The sequence below is a fragment of the Engraulis encrasicolus genome, chromosome 18, assembly GCF_034702125.1.
Source record: "Engraulis encrasicolus isolate BLACKSEA-1 chromosome 18, IST_EnEncr_1.0, whole genome shotgun sequence".
Taxonomy (NCBI): domain Eukaryota; kingdom Metazoa; phylum Chordata; class Actinopteri; order Clupeiformes; family Engraulidae; genus Engraulis; species Engraulis encrasicolus.
In genome coordinates this window covers 46755192-46772691 of record NC_085874.1, presented here as the reverse complement: position 1 = coordinate 46772691, position 17500 = coordinate 46755192, and the positions used below count along the sequence as shown (strand labels likewise).

At 43.4% G+C, this 17500-nt stretch overlaps 1 protein-coding gene across 1 annotated transcript in view; it reads left to right on the top strand.

Moving 5' to 3' along the window:
* Positions 1-17500, top strand: part of akt1 (v-akt murine thymoma viral oncogene homolog 1) — a gene marked incomplete at its 5' end in the record, with an annotated part of 33616 nt that overhangs the window by 2530 nt on the left and 13586 nt on the right. The window contains 5 exons of the mRNA XM_063222211.1: positions 1217-1328; positions 2461-2587; positions 3523-3654; positions 12604-12669; positions 13470-13538. Coding sequence (XP_063078281.1) covers positions 1217-1328; positions 2461-2587; positions 3523-3654; positions 12604-12669; positions 13470-13538 — 506 coding nt within the window. The remainder of the gene's footprint in view (positions 1-1216; positions 1329-2460; positions 2588-3522; positions 3655-12603; positions 12670-13469; positions 13539-17500) is intronic.

The following is a 17500-nucleotide window of genomic DNA, read 5'->3' as shown; positions in this document are numbered from 1 at the left end:
TTGTCTTAAAGCAGGACAACGCTTAACATGAAAAAAAGACACTTGGCCACCTTTATAAACCCCAGCCAACAATTTTAACTCTATGAAGCCCCAAAATAGTGGCCTACCCCTTTAAGTTAAGAGGTAAATCATTTAATACAAGAGCTTTTCTTAAGAAAATGAGGACTCAAGGCTCTTCTATTAGATGATTTACCGCTTAACTTAACCTTAACTTATCCTGAACCAGCTTTGTAGTATAGGCCCCATGTCAGAAAGCTGTTTTGAAGGCAGGAATGAGAAAGTGTAGAAGAAAAAGACACTAATTAGTCTAGTCGTAGTCCAGGTCAAAGGTTTTACTTGGTGTTGATTGGACTTATCGACTATTTTGTGAACAAACATCATTGTAGGGTGTGCAGGATATTTGTTAAACTCATTGACATAACCATTGGTTACATCCAGCGTTTGAACTGAGATGTACAAAAACGTCCTGTATGGTGAATTTCCCGACTATTTAGAGCGTTAGATGATACATTCCATCTTGCTTTGCATTCCACAGCATGTCATACACATTTTCACTATGGAATAGTCTGTAACATTCCGCCATTCTGGCAGCATTCCATTCATACGTATGTATAATTGGATCAATGTGTTGGGTTATTGAGGCTTTTTCAATGGCTATTCTGAGGAATGCATGTAGTCATGTGGCAGTGGTCTGTGGAAGGGGACTATGCTCCATGCGCCATGCTCTATGCTCTTTCATTGAATGCATATGTTTATTGGGAGATGGGTTCATTTCATGTGATGGAATTTGGGTATTGCCCCTACTCTCATACATAACGTTTCAATGTCCATGCATTGTTTTATATTTTTTGCTTTTTCATAAAGTTAGCTATTGCCCGCCCCGAGGCTCTCTGCAACAGGGTTAATATAACCCAACAGTTGGGTTATAACTGAGGCAACAGGGTTAATGTAAGCCAACAGTTGGGTTATAACTGAGGCAACAGGGTTAATGTAAGCCAACAGTTGGGTTATAACTGAGGCAACAGGGTTAATGTAACCCAACAGCTGGGTTATAACTGAGGTAACAGGGTTAATGTAAGCCAACAGCTGGGTTATAACTGAGGCGATCTGCAATAGTCTTAATGTAACCCAACAGCTGGGTCATCATAACTGAGGCAACAGGGTTAATGTAACCCAACAGAATCCCCCCGTCTGTCTGTCTGTCTCCCCCCAGCAGAGTGTCAGCTGATGAAGACGGAGAGGCCGAAGTCCAACACCTTCATCATCCGCTGCCTCCAGTGGACCAGCGTCATCGAGCGGACCTTCCACGTGGAGACACCGGAGGAGAGGTAGGCTATGTAGCACACACACACACGCATGCACACACACGCACAGACGCCCAGACACACACACACACACGCACACACAAAGAGGTAGGCCAGTGTCATCGACACCGGAGGCTATGTAGCACATACACAAACACGCATGCACGCACGCACACGCGCGAGCTAACACACAAACACACACACACACACACACACACACAACACAAACACGCACATATGCACACACCAGAGAAGAGGTAGACCAGTGTCATCGACACCGGAGGAGAGGTAGGCTATGTAGCACACGCACACACGCACGCACGCGCACAGACGCACAGACACACACACACACACACACACACAACACAAAGACGCACATATGCACACACCAGAGAAGAGGTAGGCCAGTGTCATCGACACCGGAGGAGAGGTAGGCTATGTAGCACATACACAAACACACACGCACGCACGCGCACACACACACACACACACACACACACACACACACACACACACACACACACACACACACACACACACACACACACACACACACACACACACACACACACACACACACACACACACCAGAGAAGAGGTAGGCCAGTGTCATCGACACCGGAGGAGAGGTAGGCTATGAAGCACATACACAAACACGCACGCACGCAGGCACGCACGCACACACACACACACACCAGAACACACACTCTCACAAACACCCACTCACACACACTCTCTCTCTCACACACACACGCACGCACACACACACACACACACAAACACACACACACACACACGTGTGTGTATAGGTACTCTAGGTGTAATGTATGTGTACTGTCTATGTCTAATTGTCTATGTCCACACCAAGTCTATGTCTATGTCTGCATTGGGAAAGTAAGAAATGTAATAATTTCACTTATTTGTATGACAAACGTTTTGGGTCTAGCCCATCATCAGTGTTCCCAGTTTAAAGAAAAGAGGGAAGAGAAAACTGGGAACACTGATGATGGGCTAGACCCAAAACATTTGTACCCTGTCTATCGGTTTTATTTACTTTTTTCGGCTTTGTTTAATACAGATTTTGACTTGACACACACACACACACACACACACAGACACACACTCATCGTGCACATACTGTATATGTGTGTTGCAGGGAGGAGTGGACCAAGGCCATCCAGGCGGTGGCAGACAGCCTCCAGAGGCAGGAGGAGGAGAGGAGAGACTCGTCCCCAGACCCCTTCGATGTGGACGTCTGCCCCTCCAAACCGCGTCACAGAGTGGTGTGTACGCACGCACGCACGTTCACACGCACACATACACACACACACGCACGCACACATACAAATACACATACACACACCTGTGCCTCTCTAAACCGCGTCACAGAGTGGTGCGCACGCATGCAGGCACGCACGTACACACGCACACACACTGTTAAACATTGCAGCCAGTTAAATGTAGCAAGTAATAAGTTGCCCTGCTGCCTTAAGTTTGTAAGTTAACTCAACTTGAGAAAGCCTTGAGTGGAGGAAAGTCTCGAGTTGTGTTAACTTACAACCTTTAGGCAGCAGGGTAACTTACATTTTTGCGTTTAATTGACCTAGTAGTTCAGATACACCGCGCTCTTCCGTGTGGTGCGTCTCTAGTTGAATAACTTGGAAGGTGAAAAAGTAGATCGCACTCGGGTTCTTCTTTTCTTCCTTTTTTATTTTGTATTATTTACATAGCAGCAGAAGTGTAGACAAACGTTTCGGCTGTTGCCTTCGTCAGTGTCTCCTCCAGAGACACTGACGATGACAACAGCCGAAACGTTTGTCGACACTAAAGAAGAACCCGAGTGTGTTTAATTGACCTGCAATGTTTTACAGTGTACACACGCATCTCCTTCCTATCATTTCTTTGCCTATCTCTCAGAAGGATCAGGATGCGCGCTCAACACCTTGTCTTCTTATACTTTACACTGGGTGCTTAACTTAATCAATGAATGAACTCAAATCTAAAAAAAAAAGTGATTAAAGAAGCACTCATCAGATTTCTTTTTTTCATTTTTAATTGCCTCACATCACAGACGTTTCGGGCTTACACCCATTTCGCCATTTCACACTGAAGAAGGGTGTAAGCCTGAAACGTCTGTGATGTGAGGCGATTAGAAATTAAAAAAAAGAAATCTGATGAGTGCTTCTTTATTCACTTTCTTTTGCCCATCTCTCCACAGACTATGCACAACTTTGAATACCTCAAGCTGCTGGGCAAGGGTACGTTTGGGAAGGTGATTCTGGTGAATGAGAAGGCCACCGGGAAATACTACGCCATGAAGATCCTGAAGAAGGAAGTCATCGTGGCCAAAGTGAGTGGCTATGGCACATAACCATACTAATATACATGGGTTGTTTTGGTTTATAAACACAGTGTTGAGGAGGGGCAAGCCAACCATGTGAGCTAATTTTTTGACCGACAGCGGTTTCAAACAATCAAGTTGAGTTGTGCGCAGTTAGGATCGCGCAGCCAGGGGAAAACAAACATTTAGAACCTATGTAGTATATGCTTGTGACATCAGAGTGAGAACTCAAAATGTTGGTAAAATTTAGATCAGTAAGTTAAATCCAAAGGCCTCTCTGGTCTTTCCAAGCTGTCTTTCAGCAAGTGTGTTGGCTGCCGTGAAGTGGCGCCATCTTTTCATCAGCAGCTGTGCTTCCTCTGTTTGGTTAAGTTTGTGTGTGTGTGTGTGCGTGTGCGTGTGCGTGTGCGTGTGCGTGTGCGTGTGTGTGTGTGTGTGTGTGTGTGCATGTGTGTGTGCATGTGTGTGTGCGTGTGTGTGTGTGTGTGTGTGTGTGTGTGTGCATGTGTGTGTGTGTGTGTGTGTGTGTGTGTGTGTGTGTGTGTGTGCATGTGTGTGTGTGCATGTGTGTATGTATTTGTGTGAACAGGATACAGAAAGGATGCATATCAGGGGGAGTGTTGTGCAATGTGAACACGTCTACTACTCCTTGCGTCCTCCGCATCACATGTCTTGTATATAGGCCTCGTTGTGTGTCTGTGTCTGGTCTGTGTATCTGTCTGTCTTGGCACATTTTGTGTGTTTATATGCAAACACAAACGAAGGTTAACACAATGTGAAGCTTGAGGATGTGTACGAGATAGAAAGCCTGTGAAAACTGACTGTAGATTGTAAACAACTGACTGTAGTGTGCGTGCGTGTGTGCGTGCGTGCGTGTGTGTGTGTGAGAGAGAGGGGGTGGGGGTGTATGGTCCTTGTGAAAAATGAGTATTGGTTTAAATGCCTTTGATGATTGCATACTACAGATTGCAGCATCAGACAGCATCTTTAAGCGGCGTACACACACATTGCTAGCTTCTCGCTTGCTCGCCTACTCGCCACTCTTTCATGGAATGTTCGCTGAAAGTTCCCACGGCTTTAACTGGCAATGAACAGGCGAGAAGTACCGAACTCTGCATTCCAATTGGTTACTCGCTTACTTGCCTCGCTCAAAGATAAAATATTTTCAACTCGGGATCCGCCCACATCGCATCGCTTGTACAGTACTCGCCTACTCGCCTGCTAGTCTCGCTGGAACACATTGACATTCTATTGAGTTCATTCGCTGAGCGAGTAACTAGCAGCGACGTGTGTGTACCAGGCCTGTACGAAATTCCGAATGGAAAGAATTTAAATTTTAAGTAATGCCATAATACGAACAATAGGTGGTGGTGTTCTATGTACTTTCAATGGGTGGTGTAGATTAAATTCAAAGAAATTCAAGGTAATGGCAACACCTAGTGTTCGTATTATGGCATTATTTTGAATTGAAATTCTGTCCATTCAGAATTTCGTACAAGCCTGGTGTGTACGGCCCTTTAGTCTGCAGTACCTCCTTTCATCTCTGAGACCATAGAACATGCCAAACATGTCTTAGATACCACAAACTCACACATCACATCTCACACAGTCAATCATTACATTACAGATGAAAGGACGTTTTAAGCTTGCATTTAAGATAACTTTAAAATTGTATGTGCGTTGGCGTTTCCCCTGCTTTGTTGTTTAAGTATCTATCTCAAAGGTTCCGAACACGTACAGTGATCTTCTGGGTCCAGGAAGTGCTTGTCTACAAAGTGCTTGTGTTTCACACAAAATGGCTGGTAGCTCAAAAAGTCGCAGTGTCTTCTTAAAGTATATTTGTTGGGTGCTCTTGGATGAAGGGGATCAGTTCAATTCCAAAAAGGGAAAAATCCAGGCAACTCCAGGTGAAAAACAGGAAGTCCATTAAAAAGCCTTTATTGTTATAGGGCTAAAACATGATTAAAAAAGCCAACATGTTTCGACCGCACTGGTCTTCATCAGGGCTTTGTCATCAGGACAAGGAGCAAGGCCTCACCTATAAGGTGACACAAGGGTCATGTGACCCCAAACTAAACACCCACCACCCTTCCCAATGCATACTTGAACACCTATATACATACTAGACCATCACAACTATGATATTAAAAAGAAACAAACATAAGCAGTAGAAAAAAAATAAAATAAAAAAAAATAAGCAGTAGAAAAAAATGTGCAGTAGAAAAATATATAGAGTAGGAAGCACATCACAACCCCGTTACGCATACATTATAAAAAATAGATTATAAAAAACAAGTGAAGTCAATATCCTCGTTTAACCCAGGATGTTCCATGGCCTCTAGGTGATGGATCCAGAAAGTTTCTCTCTGATTTAGTTTTTTTAATCTGTCACCACCCCTCACTAGCGGTTTCACATGTTCCACACCTTGTATCCTGAGAAGTGTGTCATTACTGTTATGACATTCGCTGAAATGTCTGGCCATCGGGTAGTCGCTGTTCCCAATTCTAATGGCGTATTTATGCTCAGCCAAACGGTCCCTCATACGCCGTTTCGTGCGCCCAATGTAAAAAAAGCCTTCTGCACATGGGCAGGTTAGTCTATAAATAACAAAGGTAGTGTTGCAATTAATGAAGTCCCTTTGTTTATATGACTTGTTAGTTTTTACGTCAACGAATTCCTTTGCTTGGGTGACATTAGCGCAGTGTGGGCAGTGCATGCACTTATAGGTACCTGTGGGTCTCGTTAACCAAGTCTGGCTCTTCTGCGCTTTGAGGTGGGACTGCATGAGTTTATCCCTAAGGGATGGTGCACGCTTAAATGACAGCACTGGGGGTTCAGGGAACACACCTCGTAGTTGGGCATCGCTTTGAATGATAGACCAATTTTTAGTGATAATGCGTCTGATGTGTGGCGATAGAGTGCTGTAGGTCGTGACAAAGTACGGACGTGATTGTTCTCGGCGACGCTGCCTATTTTTGATAAGTAATGTATTGCGTGGGATGGAGCGCGCCTTGGTATATGCTTGCTCAACGACGTCAGAGGGGTACGCCCTCTCCTTGAATCTCCGTGTCATCGAATCAGCCTGGGACACAAAATCACTGTCATTGTCACAGTTGTAGCCTGAGTATCATCCTCCGTAGTGACCGCGCTAGCTCAATACTTTCGCTTGCTGACCACGGAGTCTGACCCTGCAGCCACCCCTGGCAGTTGGAATTCAGATATTCGTTCAGTATATGAACAGCCAATAGGCTCGCTGATAGTCTAAGCCCCTCCCCAAGCCCTCTTACATATTCAACTGAAATACAACAACTTGATGATGGCGATGTGATGTCTGTAACCAGGACATTTGATAGTGCTTGGTGTAAACTGGGACATTGCCGTCCGCCAAGACCTTTGAAGGGTTTTCGGCACTGACACTGCGCAGCTCTTGGGCAGTCACACTGGGCGTTTCTCTTCTGTTCACTTTAATGGTTTTAGTTGACAGTTAATATCTTCATAACAAGGTTGGAACAAGCGCAGCCCCATTTCAGTGTTACTTTTTTTTTGCTGTCACACTCGACGCATATACACAGACACAAACTGGGAAGGAGAGAGGGTGGGGGCTGCTCCGTGGGCTGTGCATTTGGCGCATATTAAACAACGCAACTAGTAGTTTCCCAATAAAATTTGAATCATAATGCCGTGGATCCAATACTATAATATCATATAATATTGTCCTTAAGTCTGAGCGATGCATTGATTATTTGTTTAGGGTACGTTTTCTGCCAGCTAAATGCAAGGGGAAGGGGGCTATATTAGCAAACAAGACGATTGCACAGTTAGCCTGCTAATTTTAAATATGATCACCTGGAGCTAATAGCCTTCACATGGCTTAATCCATCTCTGTTATCGGTCCGCTTGAGGTTTTTGCTTCGGGAAAGTGAAAAAATGAGGTCCTAATTAATCTGATGGTGTCGGACCCTGACGGTGCCATAGGCACACGTTGTATGTCTCCCTGAAATCATAGGTTTTTGACGGACCTCGACAAGTTCTACACTCCTTAGTTACCGTTGCTGAGCTCAGATTGGTTGGCGGCCGTTTGTGGGAGGGGTTTTGCGAAAGGCTAATTCCCTCATTAAGTGAGATAATTTCCAACTGCCGGGGGTGGCTGCAGGGTCAGACTCCGTGGTCAGCAAGCGAAAGTATTGAGCTAGCGCGGTCACTACGGAGGATGATACTCAGGCTATCACAGATGCGCCTCAAGCGCTGAAATTGACCGTACGGGATATTATTTATTAGATGTGGGGGGTGGAAAGAGTCAGCTCTGAGGATGGTGTTACGAGACATAGTTTTTCTAAACAAAGTCGTATGTAGTTTTCCCTCTGAGTCCTTGTAGATGGTTACATCCAAGAAGTTAATGCTGGTAAGGGAATACTCTAGAGTCAAGCGTATATTGGGATTGATCGAATTCACATACCTATGAAAGTCGAGTAGTTGAGCTTCAGAGCCATTAAAGACCATACAAGCGTCATCAATGTAACGCCCGTACCACGTGATACACTCATAAAAAGGATTACATGCGTTCAATATATACTGACTCTCCCACAGACCCAAAAACAAGCATGCATAGTTTGGTGAAAAACAGGACCCCATAGGAACCCCTATCTTCTGTAGGTACAGTTCGTCCATGAATAAAAACACATTATGGTGAATCACCCAGTCCGTTAACTGTAGCAGAAATTCAGATGGCACCGTGTCCCCAGCGCCAGAGAGGTAATGGGATAGTGCGCTGAGGCCCTCCTGGTGGTCAATGTTCGTATATAGACTTTCCACGTCCATCGTGACTAGAAACTGAGACTGGACATTGGGGATAGTGGCAACCTTGTTCAACACATCCGTGGTGTCCTCTAGAAAGGATGGTAAGTCTCTCACTAGCGGTTTGATGAAAGAGTCTATGAATTTCGAAGCCGGTTCCGTTAGTGTTCCATTGCCCGATATGATCGGACGGCCGGGGGGATTGTTCTTGGGTTCCTTGTGTATCTTTGGTAGTAAGTAAAATGCAGCTGTTACTGGGTGCTCAACTGTCAAGAAACCCAACTCAGCTGGTGTAATGTGGCCGTTCTGCAGTGCACCTTGCAGGAATGTGTCAAATTCTTTTTTCAAAGCGGGCAGAGGGTTGGAAAACAGTCTCTCGTAATATCTCGTATTTAATTGACGATGAGCCTCTGTGATGTATTTATCTCTAGATATCACTACCACGGCACCACCCTTATCCGCAGGCCGAATAATAATATCTTTGTTCATGGAAAGTTCATCGAGAGCATTCTGCTCCTTTTTACGCAAATTGGATTTGTGCGTAATTGGGGTGGAGTTCATTAGCCGACTGATCTCAAAGTCAACTTTCTTAGTAAAAGTGATGAGTGCTGCATTAGGTACCATGGGGGAAAAACGAGATTTAGGTTTAAAGTTAGTGGGCCGGGATAAAGTGTTATCAGGAGTGATTGTGTCAACCTGCACATTGGGTGGAGTAGAGTCTGTATTTTGAGCGTGCCACACTTTGAGATGCAGGCTGCGGTAGAATCTAAACAAATCAACCCTCGTGTCAAATGAGGACACATTGTGAGTAGGCGCAAAGGACAGGCCCTTGGATAGAACCGAGACATGTTCATCGCTGAGCTCAAAGTCAGAGAGGTTGATTACCGCGGATACTGCACTCTGGTTTTCTTCCGTAGTCCCTCTCTCATGCGCGTAGGTTGACGGCGCGCGTCTCCTCCCCCTGCGCGTCTTGCGCTTCCGTGTTGTATCCCCAATGGTGGGAACTGTCGATCGTCCTCGGAAAAATCCTGATCAGTGTTGGAGGTTAATCCATCATCGTCGCTACTGTAGAGGTTGAAAGAGACGTGTCTGCCACGTCGTTCTCGAGTGTATTCCTTCGTTTTGCGCCAGTGGTAGACCCTGGCATTCTCGTAATCATCCACATCCCGTTTGAACTTTTGTAACTTCAATTTCTTGACACTCTGCTCCAGCTCACGTAGATTGTCTTTGAGTTTGCTCTCAATGGAAGCCAGTTCTTCAGAGGGTAGTGTTGAGAGTGTAGCTCTTTTGTCTCCAATCTCCGCTTCCAGTTTTACGCGCTGTGCTTTGCCGTCCTCGATCAGCAGTAACATCAGGTCCATGGAGCATTTATTCAGGATAGATTCCCATTTTGCTCTGAAAGTGGGGTCCTCGTTGTAGGAAGAAGGGAACTTCGATATGCGTAGGCCTCTTGGGATCCTTTTCTCCCTCCAGTAATCCGAAAGGGAAACAATGTGCCATTTAAGTTTCAAGTCTCTTTCCAGAAGTTTGCGTAAATCCTGTTGTGTTTTCTTCAAGTCACTGGAGATGGCAGGTTCTTCTTGTAGTAACAAAGTGTCCGAGACAATAATGTTCCGGGCTTCCTCTTGTGAATATTCAAAAAAACTCATGTTTGCAGGGTGAAGCGACAAAAACGCTCTGAATTTCAAGCGGAGCTAAACCAGTCCAAAAAACTGCCCCCGTGATCCCGTTTTTTTTCTACTGCTTATGTTTGTTTCTTTTTAATATCATAGTTGTGATGGTCTAGTATGTATATAGTAGGTGTTCAAGTATGCATTGGGAAGGGTGGTGGGTGTTTACTTTGGGGTCACATGACCCTTGTGTCACCTTATAGGTGAGGCCTTGCTCCTTGTCCTGATGACAAAGCCCTGATGAAGACCAGTGCGGTCGAAACATGTTGGCTTTTTTAATCATGTTTTAGCCCTATAACAATAAAGGCTTTTTAATGGACTTCCTCTTTTTCACCTGGAGTTGCCTGGATTTTTCCCTTTTTTGCTTGTGTTTCACCTTTGCAATCTGTTAATCAGTCTCTGAACTGAATTCTTTCAAGTCGCACGGCGTAGCCTCTTACTGCAGATGGGCCTGTCGACGGGCCCATTCACTCTTTGCTGAAAATACTCAACTACATTTCGATGACAATGCAGATAGTCTTAAAGGGGTATGCCACTATTTTGGGGCTAAATACGGTTAAAACTAGAATGGGCACTCGGTAGAGCGCAAACCTTCGCCTACGCCACTTATTTTTTTCTGGCCATCTTCAGAGTGTGGGGCGTAACATTCTCCAAATTTTGGTGTTAGTTTCATTTAAATTGGACCGGAATATCGTAATATTACATATTTGGCCCAGTCTTGACCTCTTATTCAATTCCGCATGCACACGTTGTTCTGGCATATAGTGCTTGGCAAAGAAAAACATTTTTGACCTTTTCGTGACCTTGCCCTTGACCTTTGACCCAATCACTCCCAAATAGTAATCGATTGTTCCTTGGGTCATGACCAATCATTCCAGTAAATTTCATAAAAATCGGCTGAATTTACGTTTTTGACCTTTTCGTGACCTTTGACCTTTGACCCAATCACTCCCAAAATGTAATCGATTGTTCCTTGGGTCATGACCAATCATCCCACCAAATTTCATAAAAATCGGCTCAATGTACGTTTTTGACCTTTTCGTGACCTTGACCTTGACCTTTGACCTTTGACTCAATCACTCCCAAAAAGTAATCGAGTGTTCCTTGGGTCATGACCAATCATCCCACTAAATTTCATAAATATCGGCTCAGTTCTGTCTGAGTTATACAAAGTACAAACAAACATTTTGACCTTGACCTTTGACCTTTGACCCAATCACTCCCAAAAACTAATCGATTGTTCCTTGGGTCATGACCAATCATCCCACCAAATTTCATAAAAATCGGCTCAGTTCTGTCTGAGTTATACGAAGTACATACAAACAAACATATTAACAAATAAATAAATACACAGCGGTCAAAACATAACCTTCGCCGACTTTGTCTTGGCGAAGGTAAAAATCACTGCCCTGGGTTTGTTAAGAAGGTAAATGGTCTTATTTGTCATTTTAGGTGCTGTGATGTTTTAGACTTCCTCTAGGAGGCAGTGTGTAGCTAAGCTAGCGGGTGCCCATTAATCCATGCAGCACCACCCCATACACGTGATTAGGAAAACATTTAACTTTTTTTTACTCTTAATTGACTGGTGATACATGTTTGCTTGTAGCGAGTCCTCATAGTAAAGAAGGTCATCGAATTGCCACCTTGGCAGGTTGGGTTGTTGGGACTATTTTGTGCTAACCGTGAGTCACTGCAGAGTTTTACATGCCGAATTATCACCGCTCCTACACAACAGCTGACGAACTGGGCTGACAAGAAGGTTGAATCAGCTGTCAGATAATACACTGCTGCTGTTCTCAAGCTCGAAGAAATACATCAGGCCCAGGCAAACCGTATATATTGTGTGCCTAGAGTAGCCTAGGCCCATATAAAGATTTGGTGGAAGTAGGCCCTTACCGTGCCGCTAAGGATGGGGCACTCGTCAGCTATGCAGCTGACCTGGGTTCGATTCCTGGCTGGCTTCTCTGTTTCTCTCTCCCCACATGCTTCCTGTCACCCCTTCACGCCATCATAAAAACAAAAGTCAAAAGACCAAATATATATACAGTATATCACGAAAGTGAGTACACCCCTCACAGTTTTTGTAGATTTGTGAGTATATCTTTTCATAGGAAAGCATTACAGAAATGTCACTTTGACACAATGATTAGTGACCTTTTAACAACATATTTAACCGCTTAAATTTCTTGTTCACTCAGAAAAAAACTAAATACAGCCATTAATGTTTGAACATGTACTCACAAAAGTGAGTACACCCCAGATTAAAATCCGGTAGAGAAGGTCACTAATCATTGTGTCAAAGGGAAATTTCGGTAATGCTTTCCTATGAAAAGATATACTCACAAATCTGCAAAAACTATGAGGAGTGTACTCACTTTCGTGATATACTGTAAATATATATATATTTATTGCTGATGTGATTGCGGGTACTGTTCTGATTCTGTTTCTGATCGCTGTTCTGAGGGATTCTTCTGTGGCTCTCCCCCTCTGCAGGATGAGGTCGCCCACACGCTGACGGAGAACCGGGTTCTGCAGAGCTCCAAGCATCCATTCCTCACGGTGAGAACAGGAACAGTACCCTCCCTCCGGTTCTGCTTAGAAAAGCAGGCACAATACACTTTGCCTGTTCTAGGACAAGTTGAAGAAACGCCCCCTTGTCCTCATCACAAGCCTTCTGACGCCCCTTTGACATCACCATAAGACTGCCAACGCCCCCCTTAGTATAAAAAAAAATAAATGGACTAGTGCCCCCCCCCCCTCTCAGCTGTATCCTACTTGCCCCAACCGCCCCCCCCCCCCCCCCCCCCCCCCCCACACACACACACACACACCCCTGGGGTGCTGTACTGCCCCTGTTCAGAAACACTATTCTAGGAGCATCATGTGAGACATTATCAGTAGGCCTACCATTGACAGCAGTGAGTGGTAATTGTCCAAAAAGAAGCTTACCCAAAGAACCAAGCAGTATATACACACATAATAACGCATGCATAAAGAGCAAGGCAAAGCCTTAGTTAATAATTAACTAATAATGAGCAAAACATTAGCAAATGTTTGTAAATGACATGGAGATGTTATGTTAACAGTTTTGTTCATCAAACATTTAAAAAAATTTTGTAAATGAATAAAAAAAACTTCTTGAACGTATTATTTGTAGATATTTTATAAAACATGAATACAACTTAGTGGATAATTAAAACATGTGTTAATGTTTTGTTCATCATTAGTTCATTATTTACTAAGCCTTTATAATGCTTTTAATGCATCCATTATTATACAGTGACACCAAAAAAAAAACTATCTTTTTTTTCTGCTAATGTTTGCTCTAATGTTTTCTTTTTCCCCTTCTGCCTCTACAGGGACTCAAGTACTCCTTCCAGACACACGATCGATTGTGTTTTGTCATGGAGTATGCTAACGGTGGAGAGGTGAGTGTTTGTGTGTGTGTGTTTGTGTGTGTGTGTGTGTGTGTGTGTGTGTGTGTGTGTGTGTGTGTGTGTGTGTGTGTGTGTGTGTGTGTGTGTGTGTGTGTGTGTGTGTGTGTGTTACTGGTTCTACATTTTGAAGGCGCTTTTGGCAAATGCAAAATGTCAATTATCGGTATTTCTTTTCAAATAAATGACCTAGATGTTTCCATAGTGTATACATTTCAGTTTCCAAACAAACAAATTGCCAAGCTTAATCTTAAATCATTTGATAAATACTTGTATGAAAGCAAACATTTGCTTGATTATTTTGTCAACAGTGTTATGGACAATACTATGTAATTTCAAACATACATAAGAAATACTACAGAGTTGAAACAACATACGTTTGAAAGTGCTTATGTCGCTTAAAAATAATGTTGTCATTAATCTGTGCAACTGATATAGAAAATGTGATTGTTGAGATTCATAAGTAGGATTTTATGATTCACTGTGATACAGACTGACACATTTTTCATTATGAATCCCTGTAACGTCTGATTTGAATTTATTCACCCTCTTTACACGAGACTTCCCTCTCCAGAGATAATCCCTATTGTTTGGTCATAGGATTTTTCCAACACATAAGGGATCAATAGCACAAAAACACTTTCAAAACAGTCAACCGTGTTACTCAACTGTGTTACGGTCAACAGTGCAGGGGAACAAGTCGGCACTTTTTTAGGAGAAAAAACAGAGCAGACAAACCCATCTCCCTAGAACACTAATTATTTTGTTTGTTTGTCTGTCAATATGGAGATAAATTGGCAAAAATATACTCCTCCTCAACTGTCATAGCTGATGCGTAACACCATTGACGGTAACACGGCTTGACATTTCAGCCATTTTCGTGTTTCGCTAACTGAGGACCTCAGAAGTTCCACGACAACACCTTAATCAATTCATATATTTGTATGCTTTATCTGTGTTTTTCCACATGTGATTTCTAATTCAGATTCTTATGAATATGTTGATAACACAGTTGACAGGCAATTTTCCCGCTATGAGAACATGAAAAAGAATGGATTAAATAATGGACGAATGGAGCTCAAAACTTACCAAAAAGTTTTCCCATATCCTGCCAAAGAGGTTATGACATCACGTGATGTTATTCGTATGGCCTAAGACCAAACCATTACTGATTTATGGAGAGGGTTTCAGACCGTGACACGGTTAAGACAGTTTTCGTGGACACACACAAAATGGCAAATTTCATGTATAATGGAAAGCACAATGGTCTTTCTGACAGTTTTGTCATATTGTGATGATTACTGTGAATCAACATTTGCAATCGTCTTTGGCAAAACAAGTTTCTTTACATGCTAATATGAAGACTGAATCTGACATTTTGGAAAACAGGACGGAATGAAAACGCCCAAAACCAGTATTAAATATTCTTGCTGAGGGAAATAATGAAAGTAAAATACGAAAATGAATGTGTGCTAATGTCCAAAACATCATTGGATGCCGTTAATAGTTAGTGGAATTGGCAAATAAAATCCATGGACTTAAAAGCACAGCCGAATCATAGAATAACCCGTGTGTGTGTGTGAGCTAATGGTGGAGAGGTGAGTGTGGAGGATTTGTATTTGCGACGATATAGTGAAGGTTTAGTATACATAGTCCAAGGGGAGCTAAAGTGCTGTTTCCACATAGCCTACTATTTTTAAATGTGGATTTTTTTTTTCTCCTGTTTAGATGTAAACACAGCATGTGGATAAAAATAAAAACTCAATTGTAAAAGTGCGTTTTAGCGCCCTAAATGTGATATTTTTAGAGCAGGATTTTTGATATAAAGGTTTTAAATCTCTGTTGACGCGTAAACGGAAGGCCAAAACCAATGCGTTTTCAAAATAGAAGGCTACGTGGAAACAGCTTCTAAGAGGATGGACAAAGCGGGTCAGTTTTCCCGGGCTCAGGGAGAGGGGGGGCCCATATTTGTATCCTCTGCACATTGCATGTATTGAGTGAGGGGGCCCTTCAGATAACTTTGCCTCAGGCCCAAGCCAAAAGCTGTCAGCAGCCCTGCATTGTCCCACCAGAATGCATATGTTTATGTGCATGAAAGAGGGTAAGAAAGTGATGCATTGATGCCCTATGTTTGTGCGTGCGTGCGTGCGTGCGTGGGTGCGTGTGCAGGGCAGGCACTAGGCATAGGCAGACTAGGCCTAGGGCGCCAAATGTCCTGGGGGGGGTGCCACAGAATTACGAAATTCAGCTAAATAAAGCATTGGACTTTACATTGACAATGATTGTAATGGACACTCAGTACATATTCATGGTACTAGATCAGCTATGCGCAATCACACCATGTTCACAAATGCCAATGTCAAATTCCACAGAAAGGAAATGGTGCTAGCCTAGGGCACCAAATTGCCTGTGTGTGCGCGTGCGCGTGCGTGTGCGTGTGCGTGTGTATGTGTGTGTGTGCGTGTGTATGTGTGTGTGTGTTTGTGTGTGTGTGTGTGTGTATCTGGTTTGCTTGTTCTCTGCTTTGGTGGGTGTCCCGCCAAATTGCATATGTTTATGTGCACTTAAGAGAATAAGAAATTGATGCCCTGTGTGTGTGTGTGTGTGTGTGTGTGTGTGTGCGTGTGTGTGTGTGTGTGTGTGGTTTTCTGTTCTGGTGGGTGTCCATGTGCTATATTTTCAACCGAGAGTGCAGAGCCACTACTGGGGGAAGTGGTTGCCACCAGCCGCGTTGTTTTTAGTTTTCAGTGCAAGCAAAGCAAGAGCTTCACAGGCAGAAGAAGGCCTATGTTCCGCAAAGCTGTCATCTGTTCACACACACACACACACACACACACACACACACACACACACACACACACACACACACACACACACACACACACACACACACACACACACACACACACACACACACACACACACACACACACAGCTTTTCTGTTGGACTCAGCTTTTCATGTAGTACTCCAAATGAGTTTGTTTGAGTTATAGTAACCCCTTTGTGTCTGCACATTTGGGAAATGCCGTTTGGGAAATGTTAATTGTTATGCTCTTAGTCAGACCAAGTCTCGAAGAGATTTGAAAGTTGATGATAATCAGGCTATATGTTATAATCTTACTGCCACCAAAATTGTAATGACCAAGTTTTTAATCTGGTACTTACGGTTCTCGGTAATGTCATAACAATGTTGTTATGATGTAGTCGAGCCTTTTCAGCAATGAATGAATCTAAAATACTGCTGTTGATGTGACACTGTCATTAAGTATAGGGGCTAATAAATAGGACATAGCGGTATTTGTCAAAAGATACAGGATATAGATCCTAGTAGGCAGTGGTATAGTCTACGTAGAACGCAGGTATATACGCAGTATACCTACCTCAGAATTTCAGGGATTTCAGTATACCCACCTAAAATTGATTGATCCATTATTTAGAATAGCACAAATGTATACAGTATGACCACCTCAGAAAATGCTCAAATATACAGTATAAATGATAGAAGTCCGCAACACTGTTAATGCTCCCAGTGATTTATTTGCACAACGTTTCGGACCTTCGTCCTTTTTCAAAGGACTTCTATAATTTATTTCAATTACTTTGTTTTGTTTAGCACCTGTACCACTGATGTGCGCGCATTCTCTACCTTCTTCAAATATACAGTATACCCACCACAAAAAAAGGAGACTACACTACTGCTAGTAGGGTTAGAAGAGGAGGACCTCTAGCTGTGTGAAAGCTGTGTGAATGTGTGCGTGTGTGTGTGCGTGTGTGAGTGCGTGTGTGAGTGCGTCTGTGCGTGTGTGCGTGCGTGTGTGTGTGCGTGTGTGTGTGTGTGCGTGTGTGTGTGTGTGTGTGTGTGTGTGTGTGTGGGTGTGTGTGTGTGTTGGGGGTGTCGGTGGGCGACTGTATGTGTGTGCGCAAATTTGAACAAAATTGCAATGAATTGAATAAT